This window comes from Neophocaena asiaeorientalis, unplaced genomic scaffold (genome assembly GCF_003031525.2).
Source record: "Neophocaena asiaeorientalis asiaeorientalis breed wild unplaced genomic scaffold, Neophocaena_asiaeorientalis_V1.1 scaffold106, whole genome shotgun sequence".
Lineage (NCBI taxonomy): Eukaryota > Metazoa > Chordata > Mammalia > Artiodactyla > Phocoenidae > Neophocaena > Neophocaena asiaeorientalis.
This window is the reverse complement of record NW_020172597.1, coordinates 2,256,113-2,280,867: the sequence shown is the minus strand read 5'-3', so window position 1 is coordinate 2,280,867 and position 24,755 is coordinate 2,256,113. Positions and strand designations below refer to the sequence as shown.

The 24,755-nt window shown below is 42.1% G+C and overlaps 1 protein-coding gene across 1 annotated transcript in view; it reads left to right on the top strand.

Moving 5' to 3' along the window:
- Positions 1 to 24,164, top strand: part of SF3A3 (splicing factor 3a subunit 3) — a 28,311-nt gene extending 4,147 nt beyond the window's left edge. Inside the window, exons 5-17 of the mRNA XM_024738886.1 lie at positions 1,607 to 1,679; positions 2,068 to 2,159; positions 3,203 to 3,285; positions 4,194 to 4,332; positions 5,617 to 5,685; positions 6,115 to 6,182; positions 6,339 to 6,446; positions 7,583 to 7,652; positions 9,651 to 9,815; positions 9,910 to 10,020; positions 11,150 to 11,240; positions 22,867 to 22,922; positions 23,851 to 24,164. Of these exons, the coding sequence (XP_024594654.1) occupies positions 1,607 to 1,679; positions 2,068 to 2,159; positions 3,203 to 3,285; positions 4,194 to 4,332; positions 5,617 to 5,685; positions 6,115 to 6,182; positions 6,339 to 6,446; positions 7,583 to 7,652; positions 9,651 to 9,815; positions 9,910 to 10,020; positions 11,150 to 11,240; positions 22,867 to 22,922; positions 23,851 to 23,928 (1,203 nt within the window). The 3' untranslated portion in view covers positions 23,929 to 24,164. The remainder of the gene's footprint in view (positions 1 to 1,606; positions 1,680 to 2,067; positions 2,160 to 3,202; positions 3,286 to 4,193; positions 4,333 to 5,616; positions 5,686 to 6,114; positions 6,183 to 6,338; positions 6,447 to 7,582; positions 7,653 to 9,650; positions 9,816 to 9,909; positions 10,021 to 11,149; positions 11,241 to 22,866; positions 22,923 to 23,850) is intronic.
- The last annotated feature ends 591 nt before the right edge of the window (positions 24,165 to 24,755 follow it).

Sequence of the window (24,755 nt, the reverse complement as noted above, 5' to 3'; positions counted from 1 at the left end):
AAAGGTGATGAGGAATAAATGGTTAAATAAATGATTGGAAGAATGCCTAAGATATACTAAGGGAAAAAAAAATAAGTCTAATTATGTAAGAAACAAAATAATAATCTTGCACTTGCCTGTATGTACTTGCACAAATATATATATTTAAATACCTAGAGCAGTGGTTTCCAAATTTTGCTGTGCATTTGACTCTGGAAGTGTTTAAAAAGTACTGATACCTCCCCACCACTTCTGATTAAATTTGGTATCAAGTGCGTTAGGATTTTTTAGCACTCTCCCAGGTGATTCTTATGTGCAGCAGAGTTTGGGAATGGCTGACATTTAAAAGTCTGTTGGGTTTCCCTGGTGCCACAGTGGTTAAGAACCACTTGCCAATGCAGGGGACACGGGTTCGAGCCCTGGTCCAGGGAGATCCCACATGCCGCGGAGCAGCTAAGCCCCTGCACCACAACTACTGAGCGTGCGCTCTAGAGCCCGTGAGCCACAACTGCTGAAGCCTGTGAGCCACAACTACTGAAGCCCGTGCGCCTAGAGCCTGTGCTCTGCAACAAGAGAAGCCACCGCAATGAGAAGCCCGCGCACCGCAACACAGTAGCCCCCGCTCTCAGCAGCTAGAGAAAACCCGCATGCAGCAGCGAAGACCAAATGCAGCCAAAAATTAAATAAATGAATAAATTTATAAAAAATTTAAAAAATGAAAAAGGTCTGTTGACAGTGGTTAGCTATTCCCAGGAGAATTATTAAAGGGGAGCCTTGCTTTTTTTTTTTAATATTTATTAATTTGGTTGCACCAGGTGTCTTAGTTGCGTCATGTGGGCTCCTTAGTTGCGACACACAGACTCCTTAGTTGAGGCATGGGAACTCTTAGTTGCGGCACACGTGGGATCTAGTTCCCTGACCAGGGATTGAACCCAGGCCCCCTGCATTGGGAGCACGGAGTCTTATCCACTATGCCACCAGGGAAGTCCAAGGGAACCTTGATTTTTTAAAATATACATATAAATTTACTTGTTTTATTTTTATTTTTGGCTGCGTTGGGTCTTCATTGCTGCATGTGGGCTTTACTCTGGTTGCGGCGAGCGGGGGCTACTCTTCGTTGTGGTGTGCAGGCTTCTCATTGTGGTGGCTTCTCTTGTTGGGAGCTTGGGCTCTAGGCGCGCAGCCTTCAGTAAGTTGTGGCGTATGGGCTCAGTAGTTGTGGCACACGGGCTCTAGAGCGCAGGCTCAGTAGTTGTGGCACACAGGCTTAGTTGTTCCGCAGCATGTGGGATCTTCCTGGACCAGGGCTCGAACCCATGTCTCTTGCATTGGCAGGTGGATTCCTAACCACTGCACCACCAGGGAAGCCCTGAACCTTGATTTTTTTTTTCATTTTGTCTTTTTGTGTTATTTGAGTTTTTGTGAGCATGTGTTATTTCAGCGATTTTTAGTTAATGCAAAAAGGAAAAGGAAAAAGCAAGGTAATTAGAAAACAGAAGAAAGCTCCTAATGAAAAATCAAGGCCAAATATAGTGTTAGAAATCCAACTTTCTATATAGTCCATTCTGTGATATTGCAACTTCTATGTTGAAAAAGCCACCTGAGCTTTTCCTCTTTTTCCCATCAGATCTGTGTGCCAATGTCAGTGGAATTTGAGGAGCTCCTGAAGGCTCGAGAGAATCCAAGTGAAGAGGCACAAAGTAAGTAGCGTTTAATGTTTCTATCCAGCACTAGCAGAAGTACAGGTTAATGACCAGAGTTCAGATTTGAGTTCAGATTTGCCCTCAGAGCCCTGGAAAATGGCCCCAGAGAAATTTATAGCCAGGTTCCCTTACTGATTTCCTCTTTGCTAGACTAGAGAAAAGTCTGGACTAGATTGTCATCCTGAATCGGCCTTGGACAAAATAGTCATTTTGTGCTAGCCCAGCTTAAATTCACTCGCCTGGAAAAGCGAGGTCTGTTCACTTTGTGACTAGAGGGAGGATATTTGGCTGAAGGGCTGCGTTATGAAACAATGCAGTCCACTTGAAAAGCCAAGTCCAAGAAAGTGGTCTTTAGTATCTGAATCTTGACATCTGATTCCTTCAGATTTGGTGGAGTTCACAGATGAAGAGGGATATGGTCGTTACCTTGATCTCCATGACTGTTACCTCAAATACATTAACCTGAAGGCCTCTGAGGTAAGACCCAGGAGAGGGGAGAGTGGCTCTGATTCTAGGGGTGAGTCAGGACACTGGGCTGGGGCTACTAGACCTGAAACAATTAGAGTGTCTTCCTTGTGTTCGGAACCGTTATGTTAGTATTAAAGAGGTGATGTGCTTTCTTGGAATGAAACACTTTTCAAAGTGAAAGTCAGGTTTCTACAGTCAATACAATAAGCATATTTTACTTATCAATAAATTTTGTTTTATTAATGCAACAAGCTTATTTTGCTTTTGTAAAAATAAAAAAAATTTTTAAACTCACAAGTACACATCAAGCTTCTGTGTTAGGCACACAGAGTAGTAGGTACATGAAAGATACAAAAACATAATCTCTGCCAGGAGGGCTATTTAATAGCTTTAAAAAGGTATTAGAAAATAACTTACCATAAGAGCTGAGGTTTAATGTGACAGTCTCAGGGTCACAAGGAAGTACATGATGAAATTTCTCTTGGGGTTGTGAGGACATGTCTCAAAAGTTGTGACTAAACTTTCAGCTCCATGAGTACAGTCCTGCATCTGTCTTGTTCTCATCTGTATCCATGTACTTGGTCCAAAGATATTCAGTAAGTGATTGAATGAGTGAACAAATGGCACCTTCTGGGACCTTATTTTAGGATGTAGTGGGTGTCAGTCTTTAAACAGGTGCCCTGTATATATTGGGTAGGCCAAAAAGTTCATTTGGTTTTAAGTAAATATAAAGGACATTTTTCATTTTCACGAAGAACTTTATTGAAAAACATATTCACTAACTGAATGAACTTTTTGGCCAACCCAATGCTAATGTTCAACAGATGTTTCTTTTAGCTTATGGTGTATTGACTTGATCTTTATTTCACAGAGTTAATTGTGTATCATATTCTGCTCAGTCCAGTGGAATTAACACTCAGTGCAGGAATTAAATATTGGGGGGGGGAAGACTAAAGTGAGCTGGACCTTGTTAATCTCATTTATTGGAGATTATATTGCAACTTGATGCAAACACCTAACTGAATCGCTTGTCGTTTCTTTTCTCTTTCCAGAAGCTGGATTATATCACTTACCTGTCAATCTTCGACCAGTTGTTTGACATTCCTAAAGAAAGGAAGAATGCAGAGTATAAGAGGTAGCCATTACTAGTTTCTAGGCCTCTACTGGATTTAACTAGAAGATTGTTTAATGAGAAGGTTTGAGGGCAGTTTTGAATTTTGTTGCATGAAAGGCATATATGAATGACTTCCAGGTTTATTGGAGGATAGGAATTTTGAATGACATGGTTTCAAAACCATAATACTCTGGCTCTGGAAGAATGTGTGTCTATGAGCACATCCGCGATCTTAGACCCGTACTGTTCTTAATGTTGTCTCATTGTAGAAGGAAGTCTCCCATCCAGGTGGCTCTGTGTCTTTGGAGTTGAATGGGAAAAAATTAGACTTTCTCAGATTGTGATTGAAGTTAAGTGCCTGGGTCTGATGTACAGATTTAAGTTTTGTTTGTGTTGTTATTCCCCTGGTTAGTAATCTGTACTCTACCTTCCTCTCTTTTTCTCATTTTCTTTTTACCTAAAATCTTTTAATGTGAGTTAAGACTTTAGTATTTGGAATTGTATCATGAGGATGAAAGAAGATAGGAAAGGTCGGAATCAAGATGACATATTAGGAGAGGGATTTCCCTGGTGGTGCAGTGGTTAAGACTTCGTGCTCCCAAAGCAGGGGGCCCGGGTTCGATCCCTCATCCGGGAACTAGATCCCACATGCATGCCGCAACTAAGGAGCCTGCCAGCTGCAACTAAGGAGCCGGTGAGCCACAACTAAGGAGACTGCCTGCCGCAACTAAGACCTGACGCAACCAAATAAATAAATGTTAAAAAAAAAAAGACATATTAGGAGAAAGCCAATTGTAAGCTCATTTTTTAAAGTAGTATTTTTACTTGAAAAAACTAGTTTCACTGGAATTATAAGTATGTTTTACAGGGCATAACAGTATATCAAAAATAGAAACATTGCTGTCTCTGTGTTATTTACTCTTCTGTAGATATCTGGAGATGCTGCTTGAGTACCTTCAGGATTACACAGATAGAGTGAAACCTCTCCAAGATCAGAATGAACTTTTTGGGAAAATTCAGAATGAGTTTGAGAAGAAGTGGGAGAATGGTACTTTTCCTGGATGGCCGGTGAGCTCCAGTGGGGGTGTGGGTGGAGGACATGCCAGGGACGTAAACTAATTATTTTACTGTAATCTTGAGCCTCTGCTTTAGGGCATGAGGTGCTGATCCCTTGAGATCAGTTATGGCCATGAGATGTTGTCTGCGAAGTATGCTGGGTTTTCTCTGTGTACTTTGAAAGAGATTTGTCAGGGCCCACTTGCCATTGGCTGGGCCCAGGAGTTTCACCAACCATGTCATTACTGCTCTGTGGTTCCTACTGACCAAAAACTGATATAATTATATGCTAGAAATCTTTATGTTTTCATTCCTGGGGACAGACTTGAGTTTTCCTGAAATCTCTGGGAGAGTTTTTCAGTCTGGTTTTTTTTTTTGCTCTGCTCTTGTAGACATTTGGTTGTCATTCATACATGTGTATAAGGGGCCAACCAGCACCTACCTGATAACGAACACCATATCTTACTGCACTCTGCTTTCTTGCACTTCTCAGGTGGTGCATTTTTTTACAGATGGAGGGTTTGCAGCAACCCTGTGTCAAGCAAATCTATTAGTGCCATTTTTCATTTTGTTATGGTGGTCTGTGATCCATGATTTTTGTTACTACCAAGACTCACTGAAGCCTCAGGTGGCGGTTAGCATTTTTTAGCCATAAAGTTTTTTTTTTTTAATACATTTATTTGTTTTATTTATTTTATTTTTGGCTGCACTGGGTCTTCATTGCTGCTCGCAGGCTTTCTTTAGTTGCAGCAAGCAGTGGCTACTCTTCGTTGTGGTGCACGGGCTTCTTATTGTGGTGGCCTCTCTTGTTGTGGAGCACGGGCTCTAGGCACACGGGCTTCCACAGTTGTGGCATGAGGGCTCAGCACTGTGGCTCACAGGCTCCAGAGCACAGGCTCAGCAGCTGTGGTGCACGAACCAGCTGCTACGTGGCATGTGGGATCTTCCCGGACCAGGGCTCGAACCCATGTCCCCTGCATTGGCAGGTGGGCTGTCACCCACTGCGCCACCAGGGAAGCCCCGACAATAAAGTATTTTTTAACTAAGGCATGCACGTTGTTTTTTTAGACATAATGCTATTGTGTACTTAATAGACTACAGTATAGTATAAACATAGCTTTTATATGCACTGGGAAGCCAAAAAAGTCGTGTGACTTGCTTTATTGTGATACTCGTTTTACTGTGATGGTCTAGAACTAAACCTGCAATGTCTCTGAGGTGTGCCTGTACTTTAGATGACTCCCTTGCCTTCATTCTAAACCTGGGTATTAATAAACATCATATCGTTCTTTCCAGAAAGAGACAAGCAGTGCCCTGACCCATGCCGGAGCCCATCTTGACCTATCTGCATTCTCCTCCTGGGAGGTATGTTTTCTTTATCCACTGTGCTGGTCTTGCCTGTTCACTCCTCAGAGGGATCGCTCAGTCTCCTGTTTTTAATGTGATAAACTTATAAGACATCAGTTCTTGGGTCCAAGCATCTACAAAGAATGTAGAAAGATAAAAAGAATAAAAAGTGTATCCAACTTCTTTGAAAACCATAAACTAAAAATTCTAACCATCTTAAGCTGTAGTGGAGGTAATGGAACACCACCAGTATGGTTATGTATGAACTTAACCCCCCAAGGCCTCTTTGGAGAGTTGGGGCGTACTGCTAGGAGATTGGCTGTGCAATGTGTGGTCTTGCCACAGCTTTAGGAACACCCACACCCCAGCCTGCAAAGATGAAGTTTCAGCATTTGTTGTTTCTCCAAGTCTATTTATATAAAATTGTAACTTGTCTCTTTCATACAGGAGTTGGCCTCCCTGGGTCTGGACAGATTGAAATCTGCACTCTTAGCTTTAGGCCTGAAGTGTGGCGGGTAAGAGGCTGGTTTTTCTATCAGAACTGTCTCATTTACTGTGTGTTTCACGATCTTCTAAGTGGCTCTGATTCCCTTGTTCTGTCACCCCCCACTGCAGAGATAAGCAGGCGTATAAAGTAGTCCTGAATTCCTTTGCCCCTTGTGTCTCCTTAGGACCCTAGAAGAGCGAGCCCAGAGGCTATTCAGCACCAAAGGAAAGTCCCTGGAGTCACTCGACACCTCTCTGTTTGCCAAAAATCCCAAGTCAAAGGGCACCAAGCGGTGAGTGGCTGGGGCCGCACCTCTGCTGACACTTTAAAGTTTTTATTCCCATGCAGAATTCTTACCACAACAGAAATTTTAAAGCCTGTTTTATCACCACTATTGATCCATCGAGAGCCAGTCAGCTCTTTCTCTCTGCTAATGGCAGAGCGTGCTCTCATTGTTATTATAAACCAAAGACAGTCTGTACTCAGCTGACTGAGAGTGGGTGATGTCTGTAAAGTTGAAACTGTGCCCTGGGTACCTTTTGTTACCTCTGTAGCTTATAGAAACTAAGTAGGTTCAAAACTATTTTTCTAAGTACATTTTTACTAATGACAGTTTGTACAGGTTTTATTTTTAAATAAATTTATTTTATTTTTATTTATTTTTGGCTGCGTTGGGCCTTTGTTGCTGCGTGCGGGCTTTCTCTAGTTGCCGTGAGCGGGGGCTACTCTTCGTTGCAGTGCACAGGCTTCTCATCGCGGTGGCTTCTCTTGTTGCGGAGCACGCGTGCTAGGCCTGCGGGCTCAGTAGTTGTGGCTCGCTGGCTCTAGAGCGCAGGCTCAGTAGTTGTGGTGCACGGGCTTAGTTGCTCTGCAGCATGTGGGATCTTCCTGAACCAGGGCTCGAACCCGTGTCCCCGTGTTGACAGGTGGATTCTTAACCACTGCGCCACGAGGGAAGCCCTGTACAGGGTGTTTCTTATATGTGGTTTTCCTAATTCTCAAAACAATCCCAAAAAGTTATCCTGATTTTTTGCAGATAAGGACTTAGAAAAGTTATGAAGTGTGTCTGTTATCTCACAGTTACTAAGGAGCAAGGTCAGGATTTGGGCCCAAGTCTGCTGGTTCCAGAGCTTGCTCTTCTGTACCACATTTCCTTTGTATGTTATAATCATGGAAATTTAAATACCTGGATATATCTTTCACCTTCTAGAATGAGGTCAAAGAGGACGCTTCCATGCATTCTAAGAAATAACCTCAGTACTTCTGTCAGCGAGTCCTGAGCTGAACAGAGCATTTGCTTTCACAACGTGGTATCTCTCACATGCTTGTAATTTTTAATGCACCCATGGAATAAATGTTCCCAGATATACGGAACAGGGCATTGGGTAAAAGAACCCTTGAGTGATACAGTTTCTTTCTTATTTTCAGAGACACTGAGAGGAACAAAGACATTGCTTTCCTAGAAGCCCAGATCTACGAATATGTAGAGATTCTTGGGGTGAGTAACTGACTCTGCTGAGGGCTGTAAATGCTACAAGTTGGGGAAGTAAGAGAAATATGAATTTGTAGGATTTTTTTTTTTTAGGATTGCAAGAGGAAAGATACATATCAAACTACTTCAGCAGAAAATTGGGTTCTCCCAGGGTACTTGGCCCTTTATTGAGGTGCTGTTCTGTTCTTAGGTGTCTGTTGTTAGGTGATATTCCCAAGGTTGCCCAATCCCATGAGGCTAGACAGAGAGAATAGACTCCCCTTAGTATCCAGATTCTTTGCCTGAGCTCTGGAGTATACCCAGGGGAGACCCAAAAGGCAGATAAGAGTAGCTTTTCAGATGTGACTTATTCTGAAAAGGCATTCCTTACGTGTTCACAAGATTGTGTGAAACTTCTTAGGGCCGGGAGGTTAGTGGTACAGAGCTGGCTGTGAGCAGCTCCTTTCTGAATATTCTTTCAAGAAGAAGCTGAAGTGGGGGTTGTGGGTAGAAAAAGGCCTAACCTGACCACGATGCTTATCTCGGAGAGAAAGAAGGGACAACTGGGAGGAAATGACTCTTTCAGGGAAGAGAAGGTGGAGGAAAGGGCACCACTCATCCAGAGAAGGTGGTCAGTGTCTCTGGGAGTCCTGCGGAGGACTGGCCTTTCTGGTTGTCTGCTTTGTGTAGTTTTCAGCCACTCTGAGCCTTTGCCTCTACAAGTGCTCACATGGTGCTTTGAGCAAGCAGGTGGCTCCGGCGCAGATAGCTGGTCTGCGTGTCTCTGTCAGTTGCCATGGACATTTTCATTCTGCCCTTGTTTGAGGACCACTTATGTAATAGCTTATAAAACTAAGATTCATCTTTTTGTTTCCTTCTGTTAACAACTGCTTTTGATAAGAGGAGGCTAGCCAGACATTGGATACTGGGGGCGCTTATATTCTCCACAGTAAACCTGCGCTGTGCTAGGGTGGGCAGCAGTCTGTGTTGCCAGTCCTCTGAAGAAGACTGAGAGGCAGATTTGTGCCCCTGACACAGGCGTGCCCACTACTTCTCCCTCCTTTGAGAGCATTTTGCTTTCCCTGCCAGGAGGTGGCACTCTTGTCTTTGGAATTCCAGCCAGTTCCAGCCAAAAATGGTTTCTAGACGTTGCTCTTGTTATGTACTGATATTATTTTTACCATTATTTTATCACTTATTGGCACCTGTTGGTTTCCAGACATTATGCTAGATCTTTGGATACAGTAGTGAATATGACACAGCCTCTTGCCCTCGAAAAGCCCACTTTGTGGCTGAGGACTACAAATAACTGCAGTATAATGTGACACATGCTGTAATACATTGAGATTGAGTGTTCTAAGTAGAAAGAGGGAGATAAAAATGTTCCAGGTAGAGGAAACAGCAAGCAAGAAGGTAAAATACGATGAAAGGAAATAATGAGGAAACCAGTGTATATGGGTGTGCCTTGTAAGGGAGCGGGAGTGGTCAGAGAAATTTGAAAAGTTATGTTGGAAATTGGAACCTTGTCCTTTAAGCAGCAGAAAGCCAATAAAAGTTCTTTAAGCAAAGTGTACCATTAGATTGGTTTTTTTGAGCAGAAAAATCTGAGAACAACGTGGAAGCTGGACTGGAATGAGGAGAGACTCAGGGCAAGTTAGAAGGTTGTCATCTTGGTGAGGACGATAACAGTGGGAAGGAGAAGGAAGGACCGGTTCAGGAGATATTTTAGAGACAGAAGAGAAGAGACTGTTCTCTGTTGTTCTGTGATAGTTCGTGGGCTCAGACGAGTAACTTAGGCAAGTGCTTTATAAAACCTTTGACTTTTTCCTTTAAGATCAGGGGAGAATTATTCCTCTGCCGATGAGGAATTCTGATTTGAAGACAAGACTTTCTCTTTGTTCAACAAGGAAGAAAACCTAATCCTTGGAAGTGAGGGGTCAGCAAGGGTTATAGCAGAATAGGAAATTTCCCTTCTTGTCCTGCACTATTCTTTGACTTCCCTTTTCATTTATGGGCTTCACTTAGGAACAGCGACATCTCACTCATGAAAATGTACAGCGCAAGCAGGCAAGAACCGGAGAAGAGCGAGAGGAGGAGGAGGAAGAGCAGATCAGCGAGAGCGAAAGTGAAGACGAAGAGAACGAAATCATTTACAACCCCAAAAACCTGCCCCTTGGCTGGGATGGCAAAGTCAGTCCCAACACTACCATCTTTCCCTCATATCCCATTTTGGAAGCAGATGCAGAGACTAGTCTAATACTGTTTTTTATCTGATTTCTTTTAGCCCATTCCTTACTGGTTGTATAAGCTTCATGGCCTGAATATCAACTATAACTGTGAGATCTGTGGAAACTACACCTACCGAGGTCCCAAGGCCTTCCAGCGGCATTTTGCTGTAAGGAATTCAGAGCCATTTCTCCTGGATGTTGAAGCATGAAACATGAGTCTTTTAGAGAAGAGGATAGGAGCAGCCTGAGAGGATCACTAGTGCCCAGAGCCTAAGAGAATCAGAGAAGGAGTGGATCTAAAGTCCAGCATGTGGCATTTGGCCTCTGGCACCAGTGCCAGCCTTGGGTAGTACCTGAGATGGTTTCTGGAGGCAGCCCACCACTCTGCTGTTTGAACCTCATTTCTGTTTTCTCTTGCTTGCTCTTTAGTTTTCATTTTGCCTTTCTGACTCCTTGGTCATTTCTCTATCCTGTTGCTAGTACTCAGGACCAAAGAAAGGGCTGACCGCCTCCTTCTTTGGGTCTTAAATGGGCCTTTCCCTCTTGAAAAAAAGAAACGAAAGGGATGACATTTATCAAGCTATTCTTGAGAGAAAGCATTATCTGGGTGGTACTCCAGTAAGTGAATTCACCCTTGTTTTGTTTCTGTCTTCAATTCTTAGTACTTGGAAGGAAATTTTACAGAATGGAAGACTTGCTAGATGTAGCCAAGGATGGCGAATTTATATGAACTCCTCTCTCTGTCCCTCAGACAGATCTAACTGATCCTGGGGTCTTTCCCGCCAAGCTCCTGAGTACTCTCTGAATCTTTCTCAACACCACCTCCAGCGAATTAGAATTGGCATCCAGGGCCCATGCCATTTGCTGTCCCTGAGCCAGAACTGTCATTGCATCAGCGTCTCTTACTGGTCTCTTTCGTACCCTTGCCTATATCTGATAAACAGTCTTCTCCTTTACTTCCAAAGATGACACTGACGAGCCATCAGTAACGCTTACTCATGCTGGTGGGGGGGGGGGTTGCTTGGGAGGTGACTGGGGAGTTGTGGTCTTGACACAGGTTTTGTCTGGATCTAGGTTTTTTATAAACCAGCCCAGTGAGGCAAACAGTGCAGTGCTGCTTTGAAGTAACGGCCTCTTGTCAGTCACAGCCAGCTGTCTACAAACAAGAGCCACAAAAGGATCGCTGCCTTTAGGTGGAGCCTTTTGCAAAGGGTCAGGGTAGGGCTTATGAGTAGAATGGAGTTAATGCTCAATGTTCAGTCATCCCGTTTCACATTGTCCTCTTGCTTCTCCCAGGAATGGCGTCATGCTCATGGCATGAGGTGTTTGGGCATCCCAAACACCGCCCACTTTGCTAACGTGACACAGATTGAAGACGCCGTCTCCTGTAAGTAAGCTTTATTGTTCCCGAGGTCAGACCTACAGTTCACTGTCCCGATAACCCTGGTGTGTCCAGGCCCAAGGGCAGCAGGTTGTGGATATGTACAAACTACTACAGTCCTACATACATTCACTGATTATTGAGGGGATGAATTAGCCAGTAGTACTGATTCTTCTCCCTTGAGAAGAGCTCTGTGCTGACTATAATACAACTTTTTGTTTTTTTCCCCCTCAGCCGTGCCGTGCGGCTTGTGGGATTTTAGTTCCCCGACCGGGGATTGAACCTGGGCCCTCAGCAGTGAGAGCTCGGAGTCCTAACCACCGTACTGCCAGGGAATTCCCTAAAACGGCTTTTAACTGGGGTCTGTGAACTCTCCTGTATGCAAGATTTTGAGTGAATGGGTTTATGTATATTTTTTGAATTGATTTTACTATGTTAACTGCAGATATGAAGGAAAAAGTAGAAATGGTCTCAGTAAACTTATTTCTGAGGTGACAGGGCAGATACCCAGCAATACGGCAGCAAAATACGTCTTGGAGAAAAAGCCAAGTGCAGCGTGTGTCCAGGAGTGTGTTGTTGAAGCACCCAGGGACCTCAGTCAGGCTTCCTGTTTGCCTGGCAGTGGTAGCTTTTGCCATCTTTCTCACAGCCTTCTTATTTTCTTTCTAGTTTATCGCTTCTCTGTCATGTTTTCACTGTTCGTGGGTTAGACTGTGAAGAAAGTAATTTTACCACTCCACTTTGTTAAATTTCAGGCACTCCCTCTCAGGTGTGCATATCACACTACTTCACTGCCTGTTCAGCTAACTCCTTTGGCTCCCAGCTCTGGGGTTGTTCAAATCCTCCATGGCAGAGCCAAGTAGAAATGACCTTCTAAAGAGCTCCCCGATCCCTGATTTAACCTGTGGACTCTGGGGACTCTTTCATTGAGTATTTTGTGTGAGTGTGAGTCAGCTTTGGAGACTCCTCCTTGCTGTTTTTTTTTTGTTTTGTTTTAATACTTTTTTTAAAATTTAAATTTATTTTATTTATTTATTTTTGGCTGCATTGGGTCATCATTGCTGTGCGCGGCTTTCTCTAGTTGCAGTGAGTGGGGGCTACTCTTTGTTGCCGTGCACACGCTTCTCATTGCGGTGGCTTCTCTTGTTACGGAGCACGGGCTGTAGGCGCACGGGCTTCACTAGTTGTGGCACGCGGGCTCAGTAGCTGTGGCTCGCGGGCTCTAGAGCACAGGCTCAGTAGTTGTGGCGCACGGGCTTAGTTGCTCCGTGGCGTGTGAGATCTTCCCGGACCAGGGCTTGAACCCATGTCCCCTCCATTGGCAGGCGGATTCCTAACCACCGAGCCACCAGGGAAGACCTCCTTGCTGTTTTGTCTCTTTATTCATTTACAAGTCGGGATATACAGTTCCTCTAATCAGAATTTAAATGTATCTTGTTATCAGATTATCCAGTTAGCCTCTTCATTTTTTACCCTTTACTCTGTTGGGAGGAAATTAAAATAATAATGAAATGTCATAGAACCATAATGCTGCATTTTGAATGCAGTCTCATTTTTAGATGTATTTTCTAGCTGCATATAACTAGTAAATAGATCACTGTTCATTTTTGTGTGTATTTTCTCTTTTTTTAAAAAATGTATTTATTTTTGGCTGCGTTGGGTCTTCGTTGCTGCGTGCAGGCTTTCTCTAGTTGCGGTGAGCAGGGGCTACTCTTCGTTGTGGTGTGCAGGCTTCTCCTCGTGGTGGCTTCTCTTGTGGAGCATGGGCTCTAGGTGCACGGGCTTCAGTAGTTGCAGCACGCGGGCTCAGTAGGTGTGGCTTGCGGGCTCTAGAACACAGGCTCAGTAGTTGTGGCTCACATAGTTCCCTTACCAGGAATCAAACCCGGACCCCCTGCATTGGGAGTGCAGAGTCTTAGGCACTGGACCACCAAGGAGGTCCCTTGTGTATATTTCCTTATGTCCTGCAAATTGCCTGAGTTAATTTATTACTTCTGATGCCTTGTAATTGAACTATTTACATTATTTTAGGCTTACAATCATGCCAACTACAAAAACAAAGGGGATGTTTTAATTAATTTTGTTCCATGTATTTATTTTTCCTAAGCATTGCCCCCAAGTCTTACGTTAAATAGAAGCAGGCAATAAGTCGTCCTTCCCTGGATGCTGTTTTAAAGGACCATGGTGATGCAGCTACGCTAATTTTAAAACTGGCTTATGATTTTATTATCACATTCCTCAAAAGAAAGATGACAACATTTTTACTACTTTTATCAGGCCTTGAATAAAACAGCATTCCTGAATTATTTCATACTGGGTGGTAGATATTCTTTTAATGCAGTTTTTTTTGTTTTGTTTTTGTTTTGGCCACACTGCACACCATGCAGGATCGCCAGGGAAATCCCCATCTGTGCATCTTCTTTATTTATTTATTTATTTATTTATTTATTTATTTTTATATTTATTCGTGGCTGTGTTGGGTCTTCGTTTCTGTGCGAGGGCTTTCTCTAGTTGCGGCAAGCGGGGGCCACTCTTCATCACGGTGCGCAGGCCTCTCACTATCGCGGCCTCTCTTGTTGCGGAGAACAGGCTCCAGACGCGCAGGCTCGGTAGTTGTGGCTCACGGGCCTAGTTGCTCCATGGAATGTGGGATCTTCCCGGACCGGGGCACGAACCCGTGTCCCCTGCATTGGCAGGCGGACTCTCAACCACTGCGCCACCAGGGAAGCCTGTGCATCTTCTTTAGTGGTATTTGTATTAGACTTGTACCCATTCTTTCTTTCTTTCTTTCTTTATTTAGATGCATCGGGTCTTAGTTGCGGCACACGGGCTCAGTAGTTGTGGTGTGTGGGCTCTAGAGTGTGCGGGCTTAGTTGCCCCGCGGCATGTGGGATCTTAGTTTCCCAACCAGGGATCAAACCCACGCCCCCTACATTGGGAGGTGGGTTCTTAACCACTGGACCACCTAATGCAGTTATTTACCCTGGGAGGATTCTTTTTAGAAGTTTTGTTTTTACATTCATAAATAAAAGATGTGCTTTTTGTTTTCCTTTCAGACACTTGTCAGATTTAGTGATCAAAACCATATTTTTGTCATAAAATCAATGGGATTACATGCTACATTCTCTTCTGTCATTTGAAACTTTAAATAGAGATTACTTCTTCATACAAGGGGACCACTCTGAGAAGATTCTTTAGTTAATAGCCAATACAATTCCTTGATTTATTATGAAACTCAATATTTTTAAAGTAGGAAACTCAATATTTTTATTCTGAGTTTTACTGTTTCCTCTTTTTTTTGACTTGAATTTTATTTATTTTTTTATACAGCAGGTTCTTATTAGTTATCTATTTTATACATATCAGTGTATATATGTCAATCCCAATCTCCCAATTCATCCCACCACCACCACCCCATTACTATTTCATTTTCACTATTATTTTCTTCAATCTTGTTTCTTTGTGCTTTTTTTAAGTCTATAATCAAGAACTTACTTTTTTTTCAAGGTATAGTTGATATTAGTTTCAGATGAATAATATAGTCACTCAAAATTTTTATAGATTATGCTCCATTTAAAGTTATAAAATATTGGGGAATTCCCTGGTGGTCCATTGGTTAGGGCTCCATGCTTTCACTGCTGAGGGCCCAGCTTTGGTCCCTGTTTTGGGAAACTAAGATCCCACAAGCTGTGCAAAAAAAAGAAAAGTTATAAAATATTGGCTATATTCTCTGTGTTGTACAATATGTCCTTGTAGCTTATTTATTTTATACATTGTAGTTTGTACCTCTAATTCCCTATCCTCATATTGCCTCCCCGACCCTTGCCTCTCCCTACTGGTAACCACTAGTTCTCAATATCTATGAATCTGTTTGTTTTAGTATCTTCACTTGTTTTATTTTATTTTTTAGATTCCACATGTAAGTGATAACATACAGTAATTGTCTTCTCTGTCTGACTTATTTCACTAAGCATAATACCCTCCAGGTCCATCCATGTTGTTGCAAATGGCAAAATTTCATCCTTTTTTATGGCTGAGTAGTATTCCATTGTATACATACACCACATCTTCTTTATTCATTCATATGTTGATGGACACTTAGGTTGCTTCCATATCTTGGCTATTGTAAATAATGCTGCTATGAATGTTGGGAGTGCATGTATCTTTTTGAATTAGTATTTTTGTTTTCTTCTGATACATACCTAGGAGTGGAATTGCTGGATCATGCGGTACTTCTGTTTTTAGTTTTTGGTGTTTTTTTTGGCGGTACGCGGGCCTCTCACTGTTGTGGCTCTGGACGCACAGGCTCAGCGGCCATGGCTCATGGGCCTACCCGCTCTGCAGCATGTGGGATCTTTCTGGACCGGGGCACGAACCCGTGCCCCCTGCATCGACAGGTGGACTCTCAACCAATGCACCACCAGGGAAGCCCTGATTTTAGTTTTTTGAGGAACCTCCATACTGTTTTCCATAGTGGCTGCACCAATTTACATTCCCACTAACAGTATAAGGGTTCCCTTTTTCCATATCCTTGTGAACATTTGTTATCTGGTCGTTTTGATGACAGCTATCCTGACAGGTGTGATGTTTCATTGTGGTTTTGATTTGCATTCCTCTGATGATTAGTGATGTTAAGTATCTTTTCATGTGCCTGTTAGCCATCTGTATGTTTTCTTTGGAAAAATGTCTATTCAGATCTTCTGCCCATTTTTTAACCAGGTTGTTTGTTTTTTTGCTGTTGAGTTGTATGAGCTGTTTACATATTTTGAATATTAATCCCTTATCAGTCATATCATTTGCAGATATTTTCTCCCATTCAGTAGGTTGTCTTTTCATTTTGTTAATGATTTCCTTTGCTGTGCAAAAGCTTTTAAGTTTAATTTATTTTGCTTTTGTTTTCTTTGCCTTAGGAGACAGATCAAAAAAAATATTTTTTTTTTTTTTTTTTTTTTTGGCGGTACGCGGGCCTCTCACCCCCACGGCCTCTCCCATTGTGGAGCTCAGGCTCCGGACACGCAGGCTTAGTGGCCATGGCTCACGGGCCTAGCTGCTCCGCAGCATGTGGGATCCTCCTGGACTGAGGCACAAACCCATGTCCCCTGCATCGGCAGGTGGACTCTCAACCACTGTACCACCAGGGAAGCCCAGCACCACTTTTTTAAAGATATATATATATTTATTTATTTGGCTGCACCAGGTCTTCATTGAGGCATGCGGGATCTCTAGTTGCAGAATTCGAGCTCTTAGTTGCGGCATGTGGGATCTAGTTCCCTGACCAAGGATTGAACCCAGGCCCCGTGCATTGGGAGTGTGGAGTCTTAGACACTGGACCACCAGGGAAGTCCCCCAGCACCACTTATTGAAGGGACTATCTTTTCCCCGCTGTATATTCTTGCCTCCTTTGTCATAGGTTAATTGACCATAAGTGTATGGGTTTGTTTTGGGCTCTGTATTCTGTTCCATTGATCTAGGTGTCTGTTTTTGTGCCACTACCATACTGTTTTGATTACTGTAGCTTTATAGTATAGTCGGAAGTCAGGGAGTGTGATACCTCTAGCACTATTTTTATTTCTCAAAATTGCTTTGGTTAGTCAAGAACTTTCTTGTTTTTGTTCTTTATTCTTTCTAATACAGGCATTTAGAACTAGTCATCATTCTGTTAGGAATCCATTGGAAATATCCATTATTGATATGTTATATTTAGAGCTTTGTTTATTAAAGAGGTTGTTTCTGAGTTTTAAAGAATAATTCAGTAATTATTTTTAAAAGCACTGATTCTTTCATTGTTTTTTTTTTTTTCTTGGTCCATGCAGTAAGTTACAGAATTTCTGCCTTTAGAATGTATTTTATCTTTGTGTCCAAGTATATAGTCAGTGATTTGTTAAAGATTTATGTATGCCTGAAAGGAAGTATGTCTCTCCACCTGTAGGCTGTTTAAATTTCCTGCAGTTTTCAGGTTTTTAATTTCATACTTATATCTATTTCTTTTGAATTCTGATAAAGACATGTTAACATTTCCAGTTGTAATTAAGCTTTGTCTCTTGCATTTCTGCCAGTTTTGTGTATATTTTACTTTGTGTTATTTGAGCCACATAAACTCAATATTGTATTGTAACCTTATTGATCACTCCCATATTCTTTTCGAAATTCCCATTACCTGATAGCTTGTTTGTTCTATTGTAATAGACTTAGACCATTTCCCCAGTTATCAAAATTTTGGCAGCAAATGTGGGCTCTTTTTTACCCCAGTCATCAGTGCTTATCCTTGTATAGGGATATTAAGCTCTTTACAATGTGTATTAATTGATCTATTTATATTTAACTCCTTTGCTGGAAAGGTTATCTTGTTAGATTTCTCACTTACATAGATTATATAGTAGACTTGAAGCTATTTCTTTGACGAGTAGTTTTCTAACATTTCTAACTTTAATGTTTCTTTGTTTTTTGGCTGTGTTGGGTCTTCATTGCTGCGTGCGGGCTTTCTCTAGTTGCAGTGAGCAGGGGCTACTCTTTGTTGCAGTGCAGTGGCTTCTCTTGTTGCGGAGCATGGGCTCTAGGCGTGCGGGCCTCAGTAGTTGCGGCACACAGCCCCTAGAGTGTGCAGGCTTCAGTAGTTGTGGTGCACAGGCTCTAGGGTGCGTGGGCTTCAGTAGTTGTGGCATGCAGGCTCAGTAGTTGTGGCGCATGGGCTTAGTTGCTCCACGGCATGTGGGATCTTCCCAGACCAGGGATTGAACCTGTGTCCTCTGCATTGGCAGGTGGATTCTTAACTACTGTGCCACCAGGGAAGTCGTTTAATGTTTCATCTAATAGTTTCTTTCTACTACAAATTTCTATTATTATTAATATATATTATTAGTTGAGTTTTTTATAGGAGATGATTATATCTGGATGGCCTGAAGCAGTGTAAATTCTGTACGTCTTACCCTCATAGTGATTCTGGAGACATTATGTGTTTAATCTCATATCTATCAATATCCTTATCACCTTGTTTATAAAAAGTGTTTTTTCTGCTTTCAGATTGCCATTATCTCTTTTATTTCACTTTTTTAAAACTGAAGTATAGTTGATTTACAACATTATGTGTTTCACGTGTACAGTATAGTGATTCAGTATTTTTAAATATCACACTGCATTTATAGTTATTATAGAATATGGGCTCTGTTCCCTGTGCTATATCCTTGTAGCTTATTTATTTTATGCATAGTAGGTTTTACTTCCACTATGTCTTGTCATGATCTTTTTCCCTAGGACTTGGTTGATGGATTCTGTCAAGTTTTATATGTTTTCATATGTTCTGCTTCAAGGGTAAAGTTGGTTCAAAACCACATTCCTAATATAGTTTCACGTGGTGGTTAAGTGTGCACTCTGGAGAGGCCACTGGTTAGGGTCCAAATCATGGCTCCACCGCTTACTTACTGGCTATGGGACACAGGACAAGTTAGGTCTTTTAGTTCCTTATCCATCAAATGTGGGTGGTAATAATATTGATATATCTACTTCAGAGAGTTGTCTCAAAGTTTAAATGAGATAGTGCAGGTCAAGTGCTACAGCCTGTCTGACCACAGGGTAGAATGTATTCAGTGAAGAAGCATAAGCTGCCATCATTATCAGCTTCACTTGTGGGCTCCTCTGCAGAGTCTGAGGCGTGAGATCCAAAGTCACCTTTATCTTTTCATTTGGAGTTTAATCTTACTATTACTAGCTACCATTTACCAGGTGCCTGGTGTATGCCAGGTAAATAGGAGATTTTTACACTCATTTAATCTTCAGAGCAACCAGTGATGTAGGAGGTCCCCCACATTTTCCAGAAGAGGAAAATGAGGTAAGTTTTTCAAAGTCACATAGCATGTAAGTGGAAGAAAGCCATGGAGCAAACCCATGTCTGTTCTACAGCAGTCTCTTCTCTTTCCACAGTGCTATCCTGCCTTCTTTTAAATCATCCTCATCAAGTAGATGTTTTTGAGATGATCATTAAGGGGTATTCCAGAAAAAACTTTATGCATTTTCTCTTTAGCCATACAAAGATTTTTAGAAAACTTAATTTTTTTTCCAGAATATTATTGGCAGGTTCATGATTTTTCCATTATTCATATTGTTTTCAATATTTATCTCCTTATTGAGGTGTCTAGGTTTATCAATTTCTGTTATATGCATATTATTATTATTACCACTTCTTTGATTTATTGTATCATTTCCACCCATCATGACTTCCCTTGAATATTTGTAGGTTCTAATATTTGTAGGTTCTCTACATAGCATTTGTAGTTTCACTTCTATCTCAATATCACTTTCTCTTTTCATCCCCCCCAATAGATCATTTATAGGTTTATTACAAATTTATCATCACCTTCCCCCTCCCTTTCTTTTCCCAGGGATTATTCCTCCCTTTAAGTATCTTAGATTAACTCTCTGTCTTCCTTTAGGACTTTCAGTAACAGATAGATGGTTTTATGTATCTTGACTCCCACAAGATCATGACAGACTTTATCTCAGGTGTCTCACTAATAGTAGGCGCCAATCAATTATGAAATCAAAGTTAATTCTATTCTGTAGAGTTTCTGCAATTTTTCTTCTTTTCCTATCGGTGGAATAGTTATTTTTTATTAAACCTGGATTTTGTGTGTGGTTTTTGGGTTTGGGGTTTTTTGAAAGCATCAAAACTAGACATCTTAAGGATTTTTGGTTATGAGGAAGAGAACCAATTAAAACCTAACTCCATGCCCTCCATCATGTTAGCAAGTATATGCTTATCCAGCTATGCTTCCCTCTACATGTATGCCTTCTCCACTTCCTTGTGTCTTCTCTTTAAGCCTTAGCTCACAATGAAGACAACTCTAGCCCTTGCCCTGTATGACCTTTTTCAGTTTTCAGAGCCTGCCATCATCCAGCTCAGTCTCTCAGTGTCCCAATTTCTAATATCTGGGAAAGACAATAGGTAGGTGCAGCTGGGTCAGGTGACATCTGTAGTCCAGTCAGCTGTCTTTTCAGTAGCTGGCAGCAAAAATAGCTACTTGTTAGACCAGGACTGCTCCTTCCAGAACACCTTGGGAAGATGTGTTCCCTAATGGGAGTGGGCAAGGAAGTAACCGTTGACACAGCTGTCACACTGGATTTGCTTGTCTTTGTTTTAGATCATTCTGTTGAAGTTTTCCTTTTGGCGCTTTTAGCCAGGAGGGAGAGATTCAGTACTGTCATTTAAGTTACAGTAGGTTTTTTGTTTTTTGTTTTTTTTACTTAAATGAAGGATTTCACTTATAAATTTATTATTTTAATCATTCCATCATTCCAGACTTATGATTTTTTTTAAGGTGAACAAAAGACAGCTAAGAAAGAGCCCTATGGAATTGCCACCAGAGATTCCCCATTTAGGTGGTTGGTCACAATTGACCAATATTCACCAGGTATAAGTCTACTAAACTAATAAACTAATAGCATCAGGTTCAAATACACCATCTTGTTTATGGCAGTATCATGAGAGTTACAATGTTTTCATGAACTCTAGGGACATTGCCTGAGAGAGCAATCGCTTTGCTAAAATCATGATATCCTGTGTCTATACCTTTTATCAGGTCGGCACTATCCCATCAAAAATAGGAAATTCAAATTAATTTGCCTCACTTATTCTTAGTGAACCCACGCTGGCGCCCAGAGGTGGTTCCATTTTTTTCTAATTGTTTTCAGATTCCTCTGAAGAGTAACATCTCCCTCACTGCTCCAGTTTCCTACATCCACTTTTTTCTTTAAGAAAATAATGACAGGGGCTTCCCTTGGTGGCACAGTGGTTGAGAATCCCCCTGCCAATGCAGGGGACACAGGTTCAATCCCTGGTCTGGGAAGATCCCACATGCTGCGGAGCAACTAAACCCATGTGCCACAACTACTGAGCCTGCGCTTTAGAGCCCATGAGCCACAACTACTGAGCCCACGTGCCTAGAGCCCGTGCTCCACGATGAGAGAAGCCACCGCAATGAGAAGCCCGCGCACTGCAACGAAGAGTAGCCCCCGCTTGCCTCAACTAGAGAAAGCCTGCGCACAGCAATAAAGACCCAACACAGCCAAAAATAAATAAATAAAATAAATAAATTTATTTTTAAAAAAAACTAACCACCCTATATTTCGGGGCCTCCCGCCTTCTGAGATGGCCCACACGCTGTCTTAAAAAAAAGAAAGAAAAGAAAAGAAAATCATGACAACCTTTCTGATATCTGGTATTTTCGAGCCACTCTGGGTTGGATTCCTGAATGGCCTGGACAAAGAATATGATAAGGCCCTGCCCTGGCACATGGTAAATTCTCCATTCATTTGTAATGTGCATATTATCTGGGCCTGAAGACTTCAGCTAATTTAAGGCAATTAGCAAGGAAGGAAAAGATGATTAGTTGAGCGCCTGTACACCAGGCACAGAGCTAAGCACTTTCTTACATGTTGTCTCATTTACTATTTCTTCACCCATCTTAGACTTCAACTTCCTCTATAGGATATACCTTCTAATCATGTCAAGTTTATTAATTCCCTAGTCATCCTGGTCATTAAGACTCCGCCTTCCAATGCAGAGGGTATGGGTTCGATCCCGGGAACTAAGATCCCGCATGCCATGCGGTATGGCCAAAAATTTTTTTTTTTTAAAGTGTGGTCAAGCTTAGAGATTGTTCTACTTGATGGGAAATGTGAAAGGATATAAGAATCAAGTAATTGTTCCTTTTCACTGTAATCTGTTAATATTTTATCATCTTATCTCTGTAGCAGCAGACCTGTCCATCTGCTCCACATAGCTCTTTGTTCTAAGGGTGCACCTTCCTGACACCATTCTTACAGGTTTAAGTTGTTCTTTCCCTAGTTTTGTTATCTGTCCTGTCTTTGTACGTGTTTGATCCCCTCCCTCTGAAGCTATGATGGTGTCTGTAGATGTCTTCCCCTTTTCGTGATCTTTGGAATAATTAGTTATTGAACTGTCAGAATTCTCGTTTTAATGTCTTCAGTGTTTGTTGAACCATCTTATCTTTCAGACTCTTTGGCCATGATATTTCACTTTTTTTTTTTCCTCTGAAGTTTTTGAAATATGTGCAGCAGACTTTTAGACTCTAGGTCTATCCACCTCATTACAAATAGCTCAATTTCATTTCTTTTTATGGCTGAGTAATATTCCATTGTATATATGTGCCACATCTTCTTTATCCATTCATCCGATGATGGGCACTTAGGTTGTTTCCATGTCCTGGCTATTGTAAATAGAGCTTATGCAGCAGACTTTAAATAGACATATTTGACAAAGTCTAGTGTTCTCAGTCTCTTCTATTATGAACTTTAATACAGTAAGGTCACTTTTTCCAATAATTCCTGTATGTTGTACCACATTATCTTTTTCCTTTGAGAGTATCAGTTCTCAATTCTAAGAGGTCTTTGGTTAGATTTGATCCAACTTTTATTTTACAGCAAAGAAACATTATGGTAAATTTTGCAATGAAAGGGGTTTGTCCACAGGCGATCCAGAACCAAAATTCCAGTTTGGGGCAGGTAGAAGTCTCAAGGGCAGGCACTCAGGGGGATCCTAACGAGGAATGTGTTGTAGCACCTTGTACCCAGTAGATACTCAGTGGAATCTGATTGCTGATCATTTCTCGTCCTGCAGTGTGGGCCAAGCTGAAACTGCAGAAGGCATCGGAACGGTGGCAGCCTGACACTGAGGTGAGTGCTCACGTAGCATCAGGGATAGCATCAAGTGACAGAGCTCCCTCACCATGTAGAAGGGAGGTAAGAGATGGTCCCTGGTTCACTGCAGTAGCAAGTGTAATGTGACAATATCTATAATTGGCTCTTGACTTGTAAGCCTAATTCATTTGTGATATTAAATTAAATGTGTCAGACTTTAAATCTGTGTCTTAAGACAGGTTATATTCTCCCACTGAAGTTTTGAAGTGGCAAGCAGGAGTGCCCTGTGTCTTGTCCTGCCGTGAGGATTAATAAGCTAAGAAGTTGAGACTCCATGTCATACGTTAGATATCCTTTGAGGAGAGCATCTGATGAGACATGATCTTCTCATGTGGTGGGGAGCTATCCTTGTTGGTCTTGAGATAGTCATCCTGAACAGATTTCAGAGATGAGGAATGATGTGTATGTGAGGTATGGTAGCTGCTGCTTCTCTTTTAGGTCAGTGGTTTTCAGTGTCCCTTTTTTTAGCAGCAAAGTCTTTTTCAGACAGTAATGTAGAACTCCAATAAATAAAATAGAAAAAAGCAGAACTGCTCTGGATGTGGAGAAGCTCAGCCTTCTTGGCCTTTCATCCCCTGTAGTGGTCTCTTAGGCAGAAACCTAGGATTCTTGGGAACCATTTGAAAACCATGTCTTAAGTGAGCCTTTCTCAACCAGGGTTCCTCATCTTAAACACAGTGATTTGAATGAACTATTTTCTCAGATAGCCACAAGGATCGGTCATAATTGGTACCATCCTAGATGTCTAATAGGTGCTGTGAGCAATAGAGCAGAACCCCAGTTGAGAAAGGCTGTCTTAGACGAATGGCGTGGAATCAGGCCAGGGTGAGCTCAGGTATCCAGAGGTTGGCTCCAAACATTTCCCCCAGGAGGTGTAGCTAATGGTGTTCCTCTTCCCTTTTAGGAAGAGTATGAAGACTCCAGTGGGAACGTTGTGAATAAGAAGACGTACGAGGATCTGAAAAGACAAGGACTGCTCTAGTGTTTAGGGATGTTTCTCAGCTGTGGGGCTAGCCCAGTCTTCCTTAAGATCTGCTTTTTCTATTTCTCCCAGCCAAATGCTCCTAAAGACTCTTTGCTACTTAGTCTTACGGACTAGCACGCATCTTGTAGAAGCAAGGCATGCTGGCATATTGCAGGGTTGAGGTGTGTTTTATCTTTGTTTTATATTAAAAAAGATTCTGTTGGAAAATAAAACCAGCCCTTGTTCTGAACGTGTCTTGTTCTGAAGCCCGGGATTATGTGCTAATTCAGTCCTCTAGTTCTTAACACCTCCCTACCTCTTTCTCGCGAACTTCAGTAGCAACTGAAGTTTAATGAGCGCCTGTTATGTTACATATATTATGCTGGGTAATTCTGACTTAGCCTCCCCACTCCCATTTGCTGCCACTTCTCCAAGTGAGCATCACCCCATTAGCTGAGTCACCCATTCGTGCGCATACTGTACTAGGGAAAGATGGGGAGGGTGAGCCAGGACCTCTGCTAAGGACAAAGTTGTGGCACCAAGGTTGCCTTTTTATTTGCATAAAGGAAGGACTTGGGCTGTTTGGGAATGGGCCTGCTGCCCCGCCCCTTCTCTAAGCCTCAGCAGCCTGGCACACAGTGAAACTAAGCCCAGCACTGACTTCACCTGCTTGCTACTTCAGAACAAGAGGCTTTGGTCTACCTTTGTCTTCCATGGGATCCTTACTTGACTGAGAAGTGGCTAATATTCTTGTGTTCTCCAAGCCCAGATAGCCAAGATTTGGGTGGAGTTGAAAGCTGCCTCAGGATCTGAATCTGAGGGATTCAGATCCCAAAGGGAAAGAA